The sequence below is a fragment of the Psittacula echo genome (assembly GCF_963264785.1).
Source record: "Psittacula echo genome assembly, chromosome: 2".
NCBI lineage: Eukaryota > Metazoa > Chordata > Aves > Psittaciformes > Psittacidae > Psittacula > Psittacula echo.
This window is the reverse complement of record NC_137737.1, coordinates 159,828,984-159,843,217: the sequence shown is the minus strand read 5'-3', so window position 1 is coordinate 159,843,217 and position 14,234 is coordinate 159,828,984. Positions and strand designations below refer to the sequence as shown.

At 47.5% G+C, this 14,234-nt stretch overlaps 1 protein-coding gene across 1 annotated transcript; it reads left to right on the top strand.

Annotated features, from left to right (window-relative positions):
* Nucleotides 1-8,115: 8,115 nt before the first annotated feature.
* On the top strand, nt 8,116-11,807 carry LOC308216878 (lymphocyte antigen 6E-like; the record flags this gene model as incomplete). The annotated part of the gene is made up of 3 exons (XM_080609589.1): nt 8,116-8,167; nt 10,629-10,748; nt 11,599-11,807. 3 exons carry the CDS (start codon nt 8,116-8,118, stop codon nt 11,805-11,807), a joined length of 381 nt encoding a protein of 126 aa, XP_080465715.1.
* Nucleotides 11,808-14,234: the final 2,427 nt, after the last annotated feature.

Here is a 14,234-nt window from a genome sequence, read left to right as displayed (position 1 = left end):
CCATCCATCCATCCATCCATCCATCCATTCATCCACCCATCCATCCATCCATCCAATCCAATCCATCCATCCATCCATCCATCCATCCATCCATCCATCCATCCATCCATCTCTCCATCCATGCATCCAGGTAAACAGCACAAGGCAGGGTCCTCCAGTCATGAAGCCACATGTTATGGCATGCTTGTGGCACCCTTTCCATCCCCAAAACAGGGTGGTCACATCCAAAGGGCCCATTGGCCCTGTGCTCTCTCCTTGGCATGGTCTGGAAGGTGTTTCTTGGCATGGCTCAGTGTTGATAGTGGGCAAATGTGCCTGTCCTTGACTTATTTCCTACTGCAGAAGTAGGCTCACAGCTCTTTTTTGTTATCAGAGCACTTCATTGGCCTGGCCAGGTCCCCACCACAACTGGGATGAGAAACCCAAAGGAAGCAATGCCTGACTCCATGCAAGGATTGCTTACTCAGGATGGTGAGTTGCATCCTCCCTTTCCTTGGGGAAATGAGGTGGGATCGGAGTGGGTGGGCAGGATGCATCCCACCATCAGGACCATGTGCCAGTGAGGGCACTGGAGATGAGGTGACACCAGAGGCATTGCCTGGAGCTGTGGATGTGTAAGAGGAGAGCACATACTCAGTGTATCTGCTGTGAAAGCCATGCTCGGAGGACAGGAGTGAGCTTTTCGCTGCAGAACAGGTCTCCTGGTGCTAAACCCACCCCAGATTTGTTTCTCTTGGTGCTTGCTTCATCCTATTTCCCTTTCAACATGAACAAAAACGGGTTTTCCTTCATGCAGGGAGGCAGCTGTGACCAAAACCAGGGCCTGATGCCAAGTAATGTGTTTACAGCCCACAAATGGGAAGGCACATCCAAGTGCTTTGCTTTCAGAGGAAGGAAAGCTTCATGGGCCTCTTTTCCCAGCGGAGATCCTGTTTCCTTGCCCTGCTCCTGCAGAGGTTATCAGTTTGTAAAGCAAAGCAGCTGGAGCAGTGACTGCAGTGGCATCAGGCTGAGGAGCAAAAGCCACTGCTCTCCCACGCCTTTGGGATATGGCTTTGGGCATGCTTCTCCTTGCTCAGGCTCAGTTTTGAGGCTCTGGAAGACTTTGTAAAGTTCCTTCAAGACATAGTTATCCTTTTCCTGACATTATGACAAGGTGGGAATGGGTCAAAGCCTGGTACATGGTGTGTGAAACCAAATGGGACACATTGTTCCTACTGTGCCCTTTCCTCGGCTCTTCCACCCTGGTATTGCTCCCTGGATCAGCGTGGGTGGCTTTTGGTTCCCATGTCCCTCCCAAGCTGTCATCTGTGAGGTTTACAAGCCCTTGTTTGCTCTGAGTTGCTGGCGAGCTGCTCCGAGGTGGATGGGATCAAACACGGTGTGTGAGCTGCTCTCACCATATCCCACTAGTGATGGTGGTGGGGTGGGAGAAGCCAAAGCCGAGCTGGGATGCTCTTGATGAGGACCAATGCCCTTCCCTCCTTCTGCCCCACCACCAAATGCACCCAGCAAAGCTATGCCTGTCTTTTCCAAATAGAGAATCATATATATATATAGATACATATATGCAATTCTACATAGACTCATATATAATCAACTAGGTTGGAAAAGACCTTTAAGATCATCAAGTCCAACCATTACCCCAGCACTGCCAAGACCACCATTAAACCATATCACTGAGGGCCTCATCTACATGGTTTTTGAGCATTTTTGAAATAATAATAATAATAATAATAATAATAAGGCTGGAACTCGATGATCTTAAGGTCCTTTCCAACCCTAATTCTCCTATGATTCTATGATTCTAATACTAATAAACCCCAAACAACACAACAGCCTTGACTTTTTTGCTAACCCTCCTGGGAAAATAACGTCCTGCTCACCCAGTGAGGAATAGGATGATATCTGTATCATCCTGTTTGTTTCTCTGCCCTGCTGAACACACCCATGGGGCTGGGATGGTTTCAGCCAGGATATTGCCTTGATCTATAGCTCCTCCACCTCCCATGGGATCTCCTTCGGGACAGCCCTGCTCTCCTTGCCTGCCTCGGCCGCAGTTGTGGAGGTTTCAGCATGGCTATTACCTGAGGTGTGACAAGTTTCTATATGTAATGAGGGATGGCCCAAGCTCTCGTTCTTAACGTGCAACTGGGGTTTTGGTGCTGTACCTGGATGGGTCAGCAGGAGTGGGTCAGGAGGGAAACCAGAGGAGCTTCCAGTGTCTGAAGGGGGCTATAAGGATGCTGGAGAGGGACTCTTCATCAGGGACTGTAGGGATAGGACAAGGGGTGATGGGTTCAGACTGAAACAGGGGAAGTTCAGGTTGGAGATAAGGAAGAAGTTCTTTACTGTGAGGGTGGTGAGGCACTGGAATGGGTTGCCCAGGGAAGCCGCAAATGCTCCATCCCTGGCAGTGTTCAAGGCCAGGTTGGACAGAGACTTGGGTGACATGGTCTAGTGGAAGGTGTCCCTGCCCATGGCAGGGGGTTGGAACTGGATGATGTTAAGGTCCTTTCCAACCCAAACCATTCTGTGTTTCTATAATCCTGATTTTCCCATGCATGTGCTCAGTTTTTCCACTCTCAGTTGGGACCCTCTTGTAAAACGTCAGACCCAGAGCCCCTAAAATAAATGAAGAGTAGAGAGGTTGTCTATGGAGGTCGTCACAGCTTTTCCACACACAAAGAAAGGTACTTTCCTCATTTCACTCTCAGCTTTCACCCAACCTATTGGATTACAGCACAGAGAATCACTTCCAGGCCTGAAATACAAAAGATGAGTCCAGAACCTAAAGCAAATTAAAACCTAAAAGAGCAACATGGAATACCATGACTGTTGCTTCTCAGGGCAGGGTGTGCATGTTCACCTATTACAATGGGTAGATATGGAACATGTTATTTCTTACTGAAGCAAAATGGATGAGTAGACTAAGGCTTCCTTGATGTCCCTGCAGATAGATGTGGAGGCTTCTCACAAGACCAGCTCGTCCCACTGTTGTGTTGTGGATGAGTTTCTCCCACATATCGCTGGCCTGGGAGGTTCGGATGACTGCTGTCTGTGTACAGCACTGTGTAACTCCAGGATCTTACAGTCCAATTCAAAGAAACCCCACAAAGCAAACACAACAACCCCACAGTGATCAGAGAGGCAGTTGTGAAGACAAACACGAGAGCTGTCACCTACTTTTCCTGGAGAGTCTGGCTAAAATCTTCCATGGAAAAGCTTTCAATTGTTCTTTCATAAGTGTTTGTATTGGTGTAGTTCAAATGCCTATTGCAGCCTGAGGTTTCCAAAGGAAGATCAGGACCAGTGTATACATGTGGCAGAGTGTGCCCCATTTTAGTGCCTGCATGTTGACTGCTCATACAGTGAAATTGGATCAGGAGGGTTGGACCCTGGACAAAAACCAAAGACAGATGTGGGAACTGTCAACTGAGCTGTGTTGTAAGTGCACACTTAAGTCATAGAATCATGGAATGGTTTGGGTTGAAGACACCTTAAAGCTCATCCAGTTCCAATACCCTGGGACCCCTTCCACTGGAGCAGGGTGCTCCAAGCCCCTGTGTCCAACCTGGCCTTGAACACTGCCAGGGATGGGGCAGCCACAGCTTCTCTGGGCACCCTGGGCCAGTGCCTCAGCACCCTCACAGGGAAGAGCTTCTGCCTAAGAGCTCATCTCAGTCTCCCCTCTGGCAGGTTCAAGCCATTCCCCTTGGCCTGTCCCTACAGGCCCTTGTCCCAAGCCCCTCTCCAGGTTTCCTGCAGCCCCTTTAGGCATTGGAATAAACCTGTGAAGATCATTTATCCCCAAACACAGTTGTGGCTAGTGGTGTCCTTGAGGAGGAGGAGAATCAATCCATTAATTCTTTTGGGGGGATCCTGAGAGGGTTCTGGGTTTTCTCTCTCACCTCTTCTTCCTCCTCGAATCATCATAGAATCATAGAATAGTTAAGGTTGGAAAGGACCTTAAGATCATCCAGTTCCAACCCCCTGTCATGGGCAGGGACACCTCACACTAAACCATGGCACCCAAGACTCCATCCAACCTGGCCTTGAACTCTGCCAGGGATACTAACACCCTTCTTCAACCTGTTTTTCCTTCAGACCCTGCAGGTCCCCAATATCCCCCTTCCTGGCTGCAGAGATGCCAGAGTAATAAACCTTGTCCCTGGACCCAAGAAGGATGATTCACATCCATAACTCCAACCTCTTTCCTCTACAGACGAGCTGGTTACCTCCAAATTGCTTGCAAGGAGCAGCCCCATGTCAGGGCACTGTCTGGGACAATGATGGTTGGGGTGTGCCCAAGCCATGTTGATGGTCCAGTGGCACGGATGGCGTTGGGGCTTGGCTTGTGCCCTGTTTGCTGAGCCCGTCTGGATGTAGCCCTTCAGGCAGGGCATTGGCGAGGATGTGAATCACAGTAGTTGACTTCATACATGATGGTGCTGTTTGATAAATCCACGAACCTTCAAGCTGATGGGACTGAATTGTCTCTTAGGACCTTGGAGGTTAAAGGAATGTGACAATATAGCTTTGGTTCCTTGTTGGCTGGTAGCTGGGGCCCCACAGGACTCAGGTTTCTCACCCATTTGGATAGCAAAGTTCCTGGTGACCATCACAACTCTCACACTGAGATTGAAGTCTACCCAAATGACCTTATATTTCAGCCAGATGTGGTGGGTTTGGAGCCTACCAGGTCAGCTACAGACCCAGATGTGCTTTGAGAAAAGGAAGAGTAGAGCAGGCTGCCTGCAGTAGTAAGACCTTAGGTGGAACAGGCAAAATATCACACACAGGTCTTCCTTTTCTCCTGTGGTTCTGGATCTCCCACTTCCAGTCCTTTACCCAATCCTGTTGCCATTGCACAGCCAGATGAAGCAACCCATCCTTCCCTGAGCTGCCAGGGAAGGAGGAGAGGACACAACCAGATAAGCCTTATGCTGTCTGGGACTGGGCTGGACTTCTTGCCCTGCATGCACCATCTGCATGACTCAGGGACACTGGGAGCACTACCCATGGCTTCTGCCTTCTCACCTTGGCCCATGGCCTTTCCTTTCCCTATGGAGGCATCAACCCTGAGCTGAAACATAGAGGAGAGCTGTGATTGGAGCCACCCTCCAGAAGGAAAAAGGGGGAAAGTGGGGAGAGTTGACATTAAAATCACCCTGGACGTGGCAGTTTGCTCCACTTCAGCCCATCACGGGTTGAAAACACGCTTTGTCTGGCTCCAGTTACACAAAAGGAACAGGCCTTGCACAACACGCTCCGGAGCTCTGGCACAAGCACACGCTGTCCACTGCCAAGCTGGAAGTGGGTTAAGGTTTCTGTCTTAAAACATGCTCTGTTAACTGTTTAATACCCTTTGTGACACACATGGGGTTAGCATGCACCTAGCTCAGTTTCTTCAGCGAGATTCACCGTGCTGCTCTCCCCTCTCTTTTATTCTAGGCCCCTGGGAATGCAGTTTTAACTCCTCCACACTGTTCTCCTGACACCACCTGCACTTCCCACCACCCTGGCTGCCTTTGCCCTGGCTTTTCTTCCAGCTCTTTTTATCCCTTGCTTAAAGAAAACCTGGGCTTTTCTCTGCTTCAAAGGACACGCATCCCCCACCATGCTGTGGTGCTGGTTGGAGCCCAGAGCCCTCGCTGTGGCCCTGGCTGTGATTGCAATAGCAACAGCGTGATTGCAGTATCAACGGTGCACAAGAATAGTGCGGGGTTGGGACTTGGCCAGACCCCAGTCTGCTTCCCAAAGCTTTTCCAGTCTTCTCTTTCAAGGACACAAGCATAGGGGTCAGGCCATGCCTTAGATGTATTCCACAGGAGACCCTGCAGTGGAATGATTGCTTAAACTGGGATGTAGGGAGCTGTAGAAAATCCTCTGTGGTTACTACCTGAGTAGTGTCTGCACATAACAACATGTACATTTTGCACTAAGTAATGCCACCATAGTAGAAACAGTGAAGCATCGATACTTCCCTCCCATCCCCTCTTATTTCTTACTCTTACTTTGCGGGTCTTTAATTATTTCCCCCCAAGCTTTATGGGTTTTCTTTGATTCATGTTGCTTTGCACCCATATTTCTCAGCTCCCTCCTTCGCTCTTCCCAGTGCTGGGTGAAATATTTGTCTTGTTTGCTATTATTAACCCTCCCTCTCTCTAATCTATTTAAATGCTTTCTCACATTTCCACTTCCTACCACCCATTTCTCACTTGCGGATTTTCTATTCAGCTGCACTTTGCTTTAAACAGCGTCATTTATTTACTGCTCCTTTATTTGTTTGAATTTCCAAGCCTTTCTTCTTCCTCCTTGCGGGCTGCGTTCATGAGTTGCTCCTTTCGTTCCTGCTGAGGAGCTGCATTTTGCTGCTCGGTTGGCTCCGAGATGAGCTGAATCCAGGGCGATAATTCAGTTTCCTGTCTGGATTTCTGATGTGGATAGAAGGGAAGGAAGATTTGTTTTCCATTTCTCCAGCTGGCTGAGAGAAGCCTGGCTATTATACCTAAAACAAACACACAGGCTAATACCTTCTATATCCCTGCATGCTCCAGCAGATCGTGTTTCCTGCCTGATGTTATTCATGCATGTATTTATGCAACGTCTTGTTTGGAGAGCATGGCTTTTCCACAGATTATTTCCCAAGTATAGATGCTACATCAGTTGTCACCTGGGTCTTCCCTTGCTAAAAGAGGAGATAAATTAAAGATCCATGCTCAAGGTGAGGGCAAATCAGAGAACAGAAAAGGCCTTGAAAACTGGATGCTCATCCCCTTCATCCTGCTCTGGGCAGGGGCACAGACAGAAAGCACTGGGGGATGAAGCTGCTGTAGAAAAGGAGGAACTGGGCAAAGGAAGAATGACTGGAAGCAAAAGACTCATCACATGGGTTGAGCACGGGGCCATCTGCTCAGCATCTTGCAGACAAGTGGTCAAAATAAGGGCCTATGAACCAACTCCTTGGGGAAACCAAAGCACAACGGGATGTTCTTTATGCTGTTTCAACATCATTTGTGACCTTACAGGCGTTGACTTTAAGCACCCCTTGGTCATTGCTTTCTTTAAAGAAGAAAAGTTCTGGTCTGCTGAGATGTCTTCTTGACTTGTTTTATTTCTCAATGATCTTCGCTCCCATTCATCCTGCAGCCATTCCCATGAATACTGCTGCATCCTGAATCATTTGGCAAGAGGTGGTTGTGGGAGCAGTAGGAGGGATCCCAGAAGGGCTGGAAAGGTCACAAGGGACTGGAAAAACCTGACAGAGTCCAGTGTTGGTCTCAGGTAACAACAAACACTGTCACTTGGAAACGCTGGATGCTTCTGGAGGATGGAGGAACAGAGCAAAACAAGAGCATCAGGCCCTATCCCTACCTGAACCATGAGAGCCTCTGAGTGACAGTCTCCAGGCATAAATAATGTCCTTGCAGGAACAATACCATTTGGTTTCCTACTTAAAGCACTTTCCTTTAGTACAAGTGAGATAATCATAGAACCATAAAATCACAGACTGGTTTGGCTTGGAAATGACCTTAAGTTTCATCCAGTTCCAATCCCCCTGCCATGGGCAGGGACACCACACACTAAAGCATGTCATTCTGAATAATTGTGGGCAATCCACCAAAAATCCTTTTTGCCTCCTCTCCCATTTCCCATAGTTATGAAGCTCTTATATCATGGCAGAGAGAAAGGGTGGAGGATGCCAGGTGATGCCTGCTATGCAAGCAATGAGCCAGCCCAGCCTGGCACAGCTCCCTCTGCTTTGCTTCAGGTTTCACAGTTCAACCCAATGCAATAAGAAGGGATTCTGATGTTTGAATCAGATAAATTGTTCCCCAGACCGGCGATGCAGACACAGGCAGCAGGAGAAGGCCTTGGAATGAAAAAAAGATTGGATCTGAATTAAATGCAGGAAAAAAAAAGAGCTATCTGGAGTCTTGTAAGAGGTTCCTACGCACAAACACACCCATTGCTGATCACATCTCATGTGCTGTCACTCCCCAAACCTCAAATTACTGTAATCAAAGGAAGCTAAAGTAACCATGGTCCTGGTATAAAACCATCCCGTGGTGCACCATCCCACATTGCTCAGGCTGTGAGGGCACAACGACCATGAAGGCTGTTCTGATTGCCCTGCTGGCTGCAGTCCTGTGTGCTGAGCAAGGTAAGGAGCTATGGAGGCTGGAAGGGCTAGATGGAGAGGATGAAGAAGAATTAGAAATAACACAGGGAGAGCATTTATTGCATTTGGTGAGGTGTTAGTAGTACAGTTCTTTGGTGTCAGAAGTGATATTTATGTGTTATATACGCCAGTATATAACTGGGTGAGTTCTGTTAATGTAGCCATAACCACAGAAGATGAGCTCGCCGCTTCGGTTTCTCACACCCTCAAATATCAAGCTCTGACCACTCACATCTGAAGACAGACATGGCAACTGAATAATTGTACTAGGAATTAAGCTGGGCTCACAGTTTTGAGCCTTTGGTTTTATTCTTGTCCCTGAATGAAACTTGAGTTGCTGTTCGTAAAGGTAATGCTGGCATCGACAGAGCATCCTCTGCCAGCATTGCACTTTATTGCCCACAATGACATTACAATTAAGAAACCAGGTTGTTGGCAGATATTTGGAAGCCTGAAAGCTCTTTGCTCATATGTTTGAAGAGCTTTTCTAAGTGTCTGGTGTTTGCAATGGGAACCTCAAAGCTCGTTCCTCATTCAAAACGAGATGCAGATATAACTAGATCATAGTGTAGAAATACCCAGTTGAGAAACATTGACTCCGTGCTTGTATTTGCAATCCCAAGGAGCACTGCAAGCCTTTTTGCACCGTTAAAGCTATTCCTGTCTGCCTTCACAAAACTAGAGCTAATGGAGGGTGGAGGCCAGACACAGACAAGGCTTTATAACAGCTATAATGGCTTAAGCTGTTATTGTTTCCTGACTGGGAGGGATTTTCCTTGCATCAGGAGTGCATTTCAGTTGCTGTTGTTCACATGCTGGGGTCTCGGCTCCATCTGCAGCAGGAAGTGGTTTGAACTTTGTGAGATTTGGCAGAAAAGCGGATCAGAGAGAACTGCAGGGTTTGTAAATGCAATCGCACTTGCTGGGCAGCGTGTCTGGGATGGCTCTGGCATGGGCTGTGAAAGGACATAGCCCACAGCTCAGGTTAGGGAACCATGAGGAGAGGTGAGAGGTTTAATTTATCCATGTGATGGAGAAACAGCGAGTGTCGAATGGTTGAAGAGACGTTAAAAACAAGGTGGAACAAGGATGATTTTATCTGACGATGCAGAGAACATCTGCACTTGCAACACTTGGCACTAGAAAAGAGCATCTGGGTAGGTTTCGGAGCAGGATGGTCAGTCATATGCTAAGGCACCCAGAGCTGGCTTCAGAGATGTACCCAAGGCATCTGAGCTGGACCCAAGGTACCCAAGCTCCCCATATCATAGAGGCATTTTCTTCTCTTACTTGGGGTAGTTTGAGCCTAAGATGTCTTAAAACTGCTTCTGGAATTGTCTAACCAAGTGTTATGGGCAGGTTCAACTTCAGAGGTGAATTTGAATCAACAGCAGCTACGCTTTGGAGAATCCCTGGGAGGAGTTCCTGTGTTAAAAATAGGTTCAAATTCAATCAAAATGGGCTGTTCTGTGCAGAAATAAGAGTGCTTCTGGGTTGAGAAAACCACAAGGAACTGAAACAGGGATAATTTCAGGAGGACCATCCTTGGTTTGCAATTTGGTCACCATCAGCCAAGAGCTCTCCATCACTTGTGACAATGGTGTAAGTTTTCCTGAGAGCACTTCAACTGCATCTATCACCCCTGCTCAGAAACAAGGAGCATTTCATGGGACTCTGAACAGGAAGGAATGAGTTCCCACCAATTGTGAATCCACGTCCAGGGAACAGGATGGCACATGCCTGTGTTTCCAGCGTGGCCAACTGCCTAGCTTGGAAGCTTGACTCAATTCACTTCAGTGTTGCTCATATCTTACCTCCTTCTGGCTTTGTAATAGGCCTGGCTCAGCCCTGCTAATAATATCACTGAGAACACATCGTTCCAGGCACTGGTAGAAATATAATCTCTCTATTGTCCAGAGCAATCTCTCCCAGGGAACTCCCTTTAATGTGGCTCTGTGCTCAGTGATTTAGCTCACAGGGGTGTCATAGGCTTTAATTAAATCATGTCTCTGCAGTGTTTCGCAGATGCTGTCTGAATAACACCAAACCCCAAGCTCTTACTTGAGAACAGTGCCTATCCTCTCCTTGCCAGAATCATACTAGACCTGGCGGGGCAGGTCTGCTTTTGCAGCTTGGCTCTCAACCAGGTCAAAGTGGACCCAGGGGAGAAGGAAGGGAAGAAGTGCTGCTCGCGCTCAAAAATGGGTTTTCAAGTTTAATCGCTGCAAATGTTGAGTAAAGAAAGAAAACTTGTTCCGCTCGTTCGGTTTCTTCAGCTTCATGAATCAAAACCAACGTCTTATTTCACTCGTCACAAAAAGTTGTTCGTAACATGCTTTTCACCTCGTATTTTCCAAGAAGGGACATGGCTTTTGACACCTCCTTCCCAGGAGGATGTTGCTGGAAACCACTAACAAGTGTCATGTGCCCTCTTTCTCTCCAGCCTCCTCGCTGTTTTGCTATACATGTGAAAACGAGCACTCCAACTGGAACTGTCTTAAAACGTACAAGTGTGAAGACAATGAGAAATACTGTACAACCACATATAGCTCTGCTGGCTTTGGTGAGTACCAGCAACATGTCAAGGCTTTTTGTTTCCTTGGGCTGTGGCATCTGTAAAGAAAGAGGCTAAACACACACACACACATACACACACACACCATGAGTCCACAACTAGTTCCACTTTATTCGCCCCAGCATGGTACTACATAGCATGCAGATACAGGTCTGAGCTATGAAGCCAAACAGAGACCACATCCATCACAGTGACTGTCTTCAGTCACTCTGAATTCCATTCGATAAACAATCACTCCTCAGGCTGTTTCCCAGCCCGACCTTGCACTCATGCACACAAACACTCCCTGGCTTGCTCAAGACCTAGGTGCATTATCAGCAATTATTATTCTTCTTTCATTATCCACACAGCAGGAACAGGATGGCTTGCAGTTCCAACCTTGTTCTTCCAGAGACAGATGAACAATAGTTCTTTAGGGCAATAGTTGGTCTTGTAGGAAAGAATGAACCACTGAGGTTGAAGTATCACAACGTGTGTGAATTCCTCAGTGATGCTCTGGGGTCCATTCCTTACCACTTTGTAGCACACAGATTTTCATGAGCAAACCCTGTTGCAAACATGTGCTTTGCCATGGAGGAAAAGCAAAAGAAAAGCAAAAATGCCCTGGCAGTAATTTTTTTGCTGTCCTACAGGAAAAATGGTATGGATTTCTGTCAAGGAGTTTCTAGTGTCATGCATTTAATTCAGGTTGTGTGGATACTCATCCAGCACTCATCACATCCACTAATAGCATTGCAAATAAGCATAATGCAATATACCTCCTCCTATCATCCTCTGGTCAGCTCTTGCAAAAGAACCTTAAATCACAGCTCTCCTTTTTTGCCCATTCCCCATCCAGGCAAGGACATGGGACACCGCATCACCAAGAAGTGTTCTGTAGACTGTCCTGAGACAAATGTGAACTTCGGTGTGGCAGCTTATTCCACCAAATGCTGTAGTACCTCCCTGTGCAACTTCAGTGGTGCCAACAGCATCAAGATCAGCTATGCCGTGATGTTGCTGGGAGTTGTGGCTAGTTTGATCTGTGTCATCAAGGCAGGATTGTGATAAGGGGTGGGAGAAGATGTGGCAACCCAAGAACCTACAAGGTATTCCCCAATACCAACCAACATTCTTTGTCAAGTGTCTCCCACAGGGGTCTATGCTACCTTGCTTATTCCAACGCACTGCTTGAGATTCCATCTGCAGAAATGGCACAGCAGTGTAGCTCCTGTTTTCCCCTTCGTATCATTTGTTGTTTTATACTGATTTTCCCTGGGAATGCTCTTTTGATAGCATGTGTGTGACAATCGCCAGACAAAATAAAGATTTATGTTATTCTAGAGTGTGTTTGCTATATCACAGTATCACAGTATGTTAGAGATTGGAAGGGACCTCAAAAGATCATCTAGTCCAATCCCCCTGCCAGAGCAGGAATACCTAGATAAGGTCACACAGGAATGTGTCCAGGCGGGTTTTGAATGTCTCCAGAGAAGGAGACTCCACAACCTCCCTGGGCAGCCTGTTCCAGTGTTCTGTCACCCTCACTGAGAAGAAGTTTCTTCTCAAGTTTAAGTGGAACCTCTTGTGTTCCAGTTTGTACCCATTACCCCTTGTCCTATCATTGTTTGCCACTGAGAAGAGCCTGGCTCCATCCTCGTGACACTCCTCCCTTATATATTTATATACACTAATAAGGTCCCCCCGCAGTCTCCTCTTCTCCAAACTATAGAGACCCAGCTCCCTCAGCCTTTCCTCATAAGGGAGATGCTCCACTCCCTTCATCATCTTTGTCGCCCTGCGCTGGACTCTCTCCAGCAGGTCCCTGTCCTTCTTGAACTGAGGGGCAACTAAGATCAGCCGGAGAAAACAGCTCTACCAGAAAGGGCTTTTCTCTGAATCTCTACTTCACATTCAATTCTTCTTTTTAGCACCTGGGAGTCTTCTCCTGGCTGCCTTTCTCACTTGGCTCCGTTGCATCCAGCAGCTCAAGGCAGACACTCCATAAAGCCAGATGTTTTGCCCAATCACTCAGTGCTAAGGAATGAAGGTGTCAATCTGGACATGTCAAAGACAATTGTGTTGCTCCCATTGCAAGCAACAGCAAGAATTGTTTTGTAACTGCTAACACACGGGACTGGGGGTTTGGCAGGTATTGGGTGTGCTCCTGGCTGTGCTGCAAAGTTCTGTGTTGGGTGGGTGGTTTTGGTGTCTAAAAGAAGTACAAGTCCCACCCCAGCATGCTAGAGATGCGCAAGCTGAGATGAAGATGGTGCTGCTGGAATCTGTCCTCAGGGAAAGGGGAACTGTGCTTGGAGAATATGTTACTGTCTGAATGATTGCTTGTCCTCAACATAAAAAGGACATGGAACTGTTGGAACAAGTCCAGAGGAGGCCACGAGGATGATCAGGGAACTGGAGCACCTCCCGTATGAAGATAGGCTGAGAACATTGGGGCTGTTCAGCCTGGAGAAGAGAAGCTGCGTGGAGACCTCAGAGCAGCTTCCAGTGTCTGAAGGGGGCTACAAGGATGCTGGGGATGGACTCTTCATCAGGGACTGTAGTGACAGGACAAGGGGTAACGGGTTCAAACTGAAACAGGGGAAGTTTAGATTGGAGATAAGGAAGAAATTCTTTACTGAGAGGGTGGTGAGGCACTGGAATGGGTTGCCCAGGGAGGTTGTGAATGCTCCATCCTTGGCGGTGTTCAAGGCCAGGTTGGATGAGGCCTTGGGTGCCATGGTTTAGTGTGAGGTGTCCCTGCCCATGGCAGGGGGGTTGGAACTTGATGATCTTAAGGTCCTTTCCAACCTTAACTATTCTATGATTCTATGATTCTATGATTCTATGACTTCCCTACATGGACAGGGAAAATGGGACGAAAGAGCCCGGCAGAGGTAGATGGCTGATCTGCTCCTTCCCTTCCTTATTTTATCACAGTGAGAACAATCAGACAGTGGAATAACATCCCAGGGAAGTGACGGACTCCCCAACATTGGACACTGTTAGATTGAGCTGGACAAGGTGCTAGTCTAGGCCATGCTTTGCCTAGAAAGGTTGACTCAGATGATCCTTGAGGTCCCTTTCAACCTGGTGTTCTCTGAATCTATGATTCCTCTGTCACTGCTGTATTTCTAAGCTTGGAGATGGAGGACATAGGGTGGAGATCCCCTGCAACTCTTGGAGCAAAGCTATAGCTAAGATGGCCAAAATACCTGCACACTTGGAAATGGATGGTGAGTAATTCCCAATTGAACAGCTTAAAGTGCAGCTATTCATTTTGGGAGGGCTTGTATGGAAGTGGCACCTGGAAAAAAAGCCCTCACATTTGCAGCCCAGCTGGATTTGAAGGGGAATCTTGCTCTATCAGTTTTCAGAACAGGCTTCAAAGTGCATGTGCTTCTGTGCAACGGGGATAAATGGCAGCACTGGCCAAAGGCTATGAAGATGTTGTTAGGTTTAATCATACTATAAAGATTTAATTTCTGGGCAAGG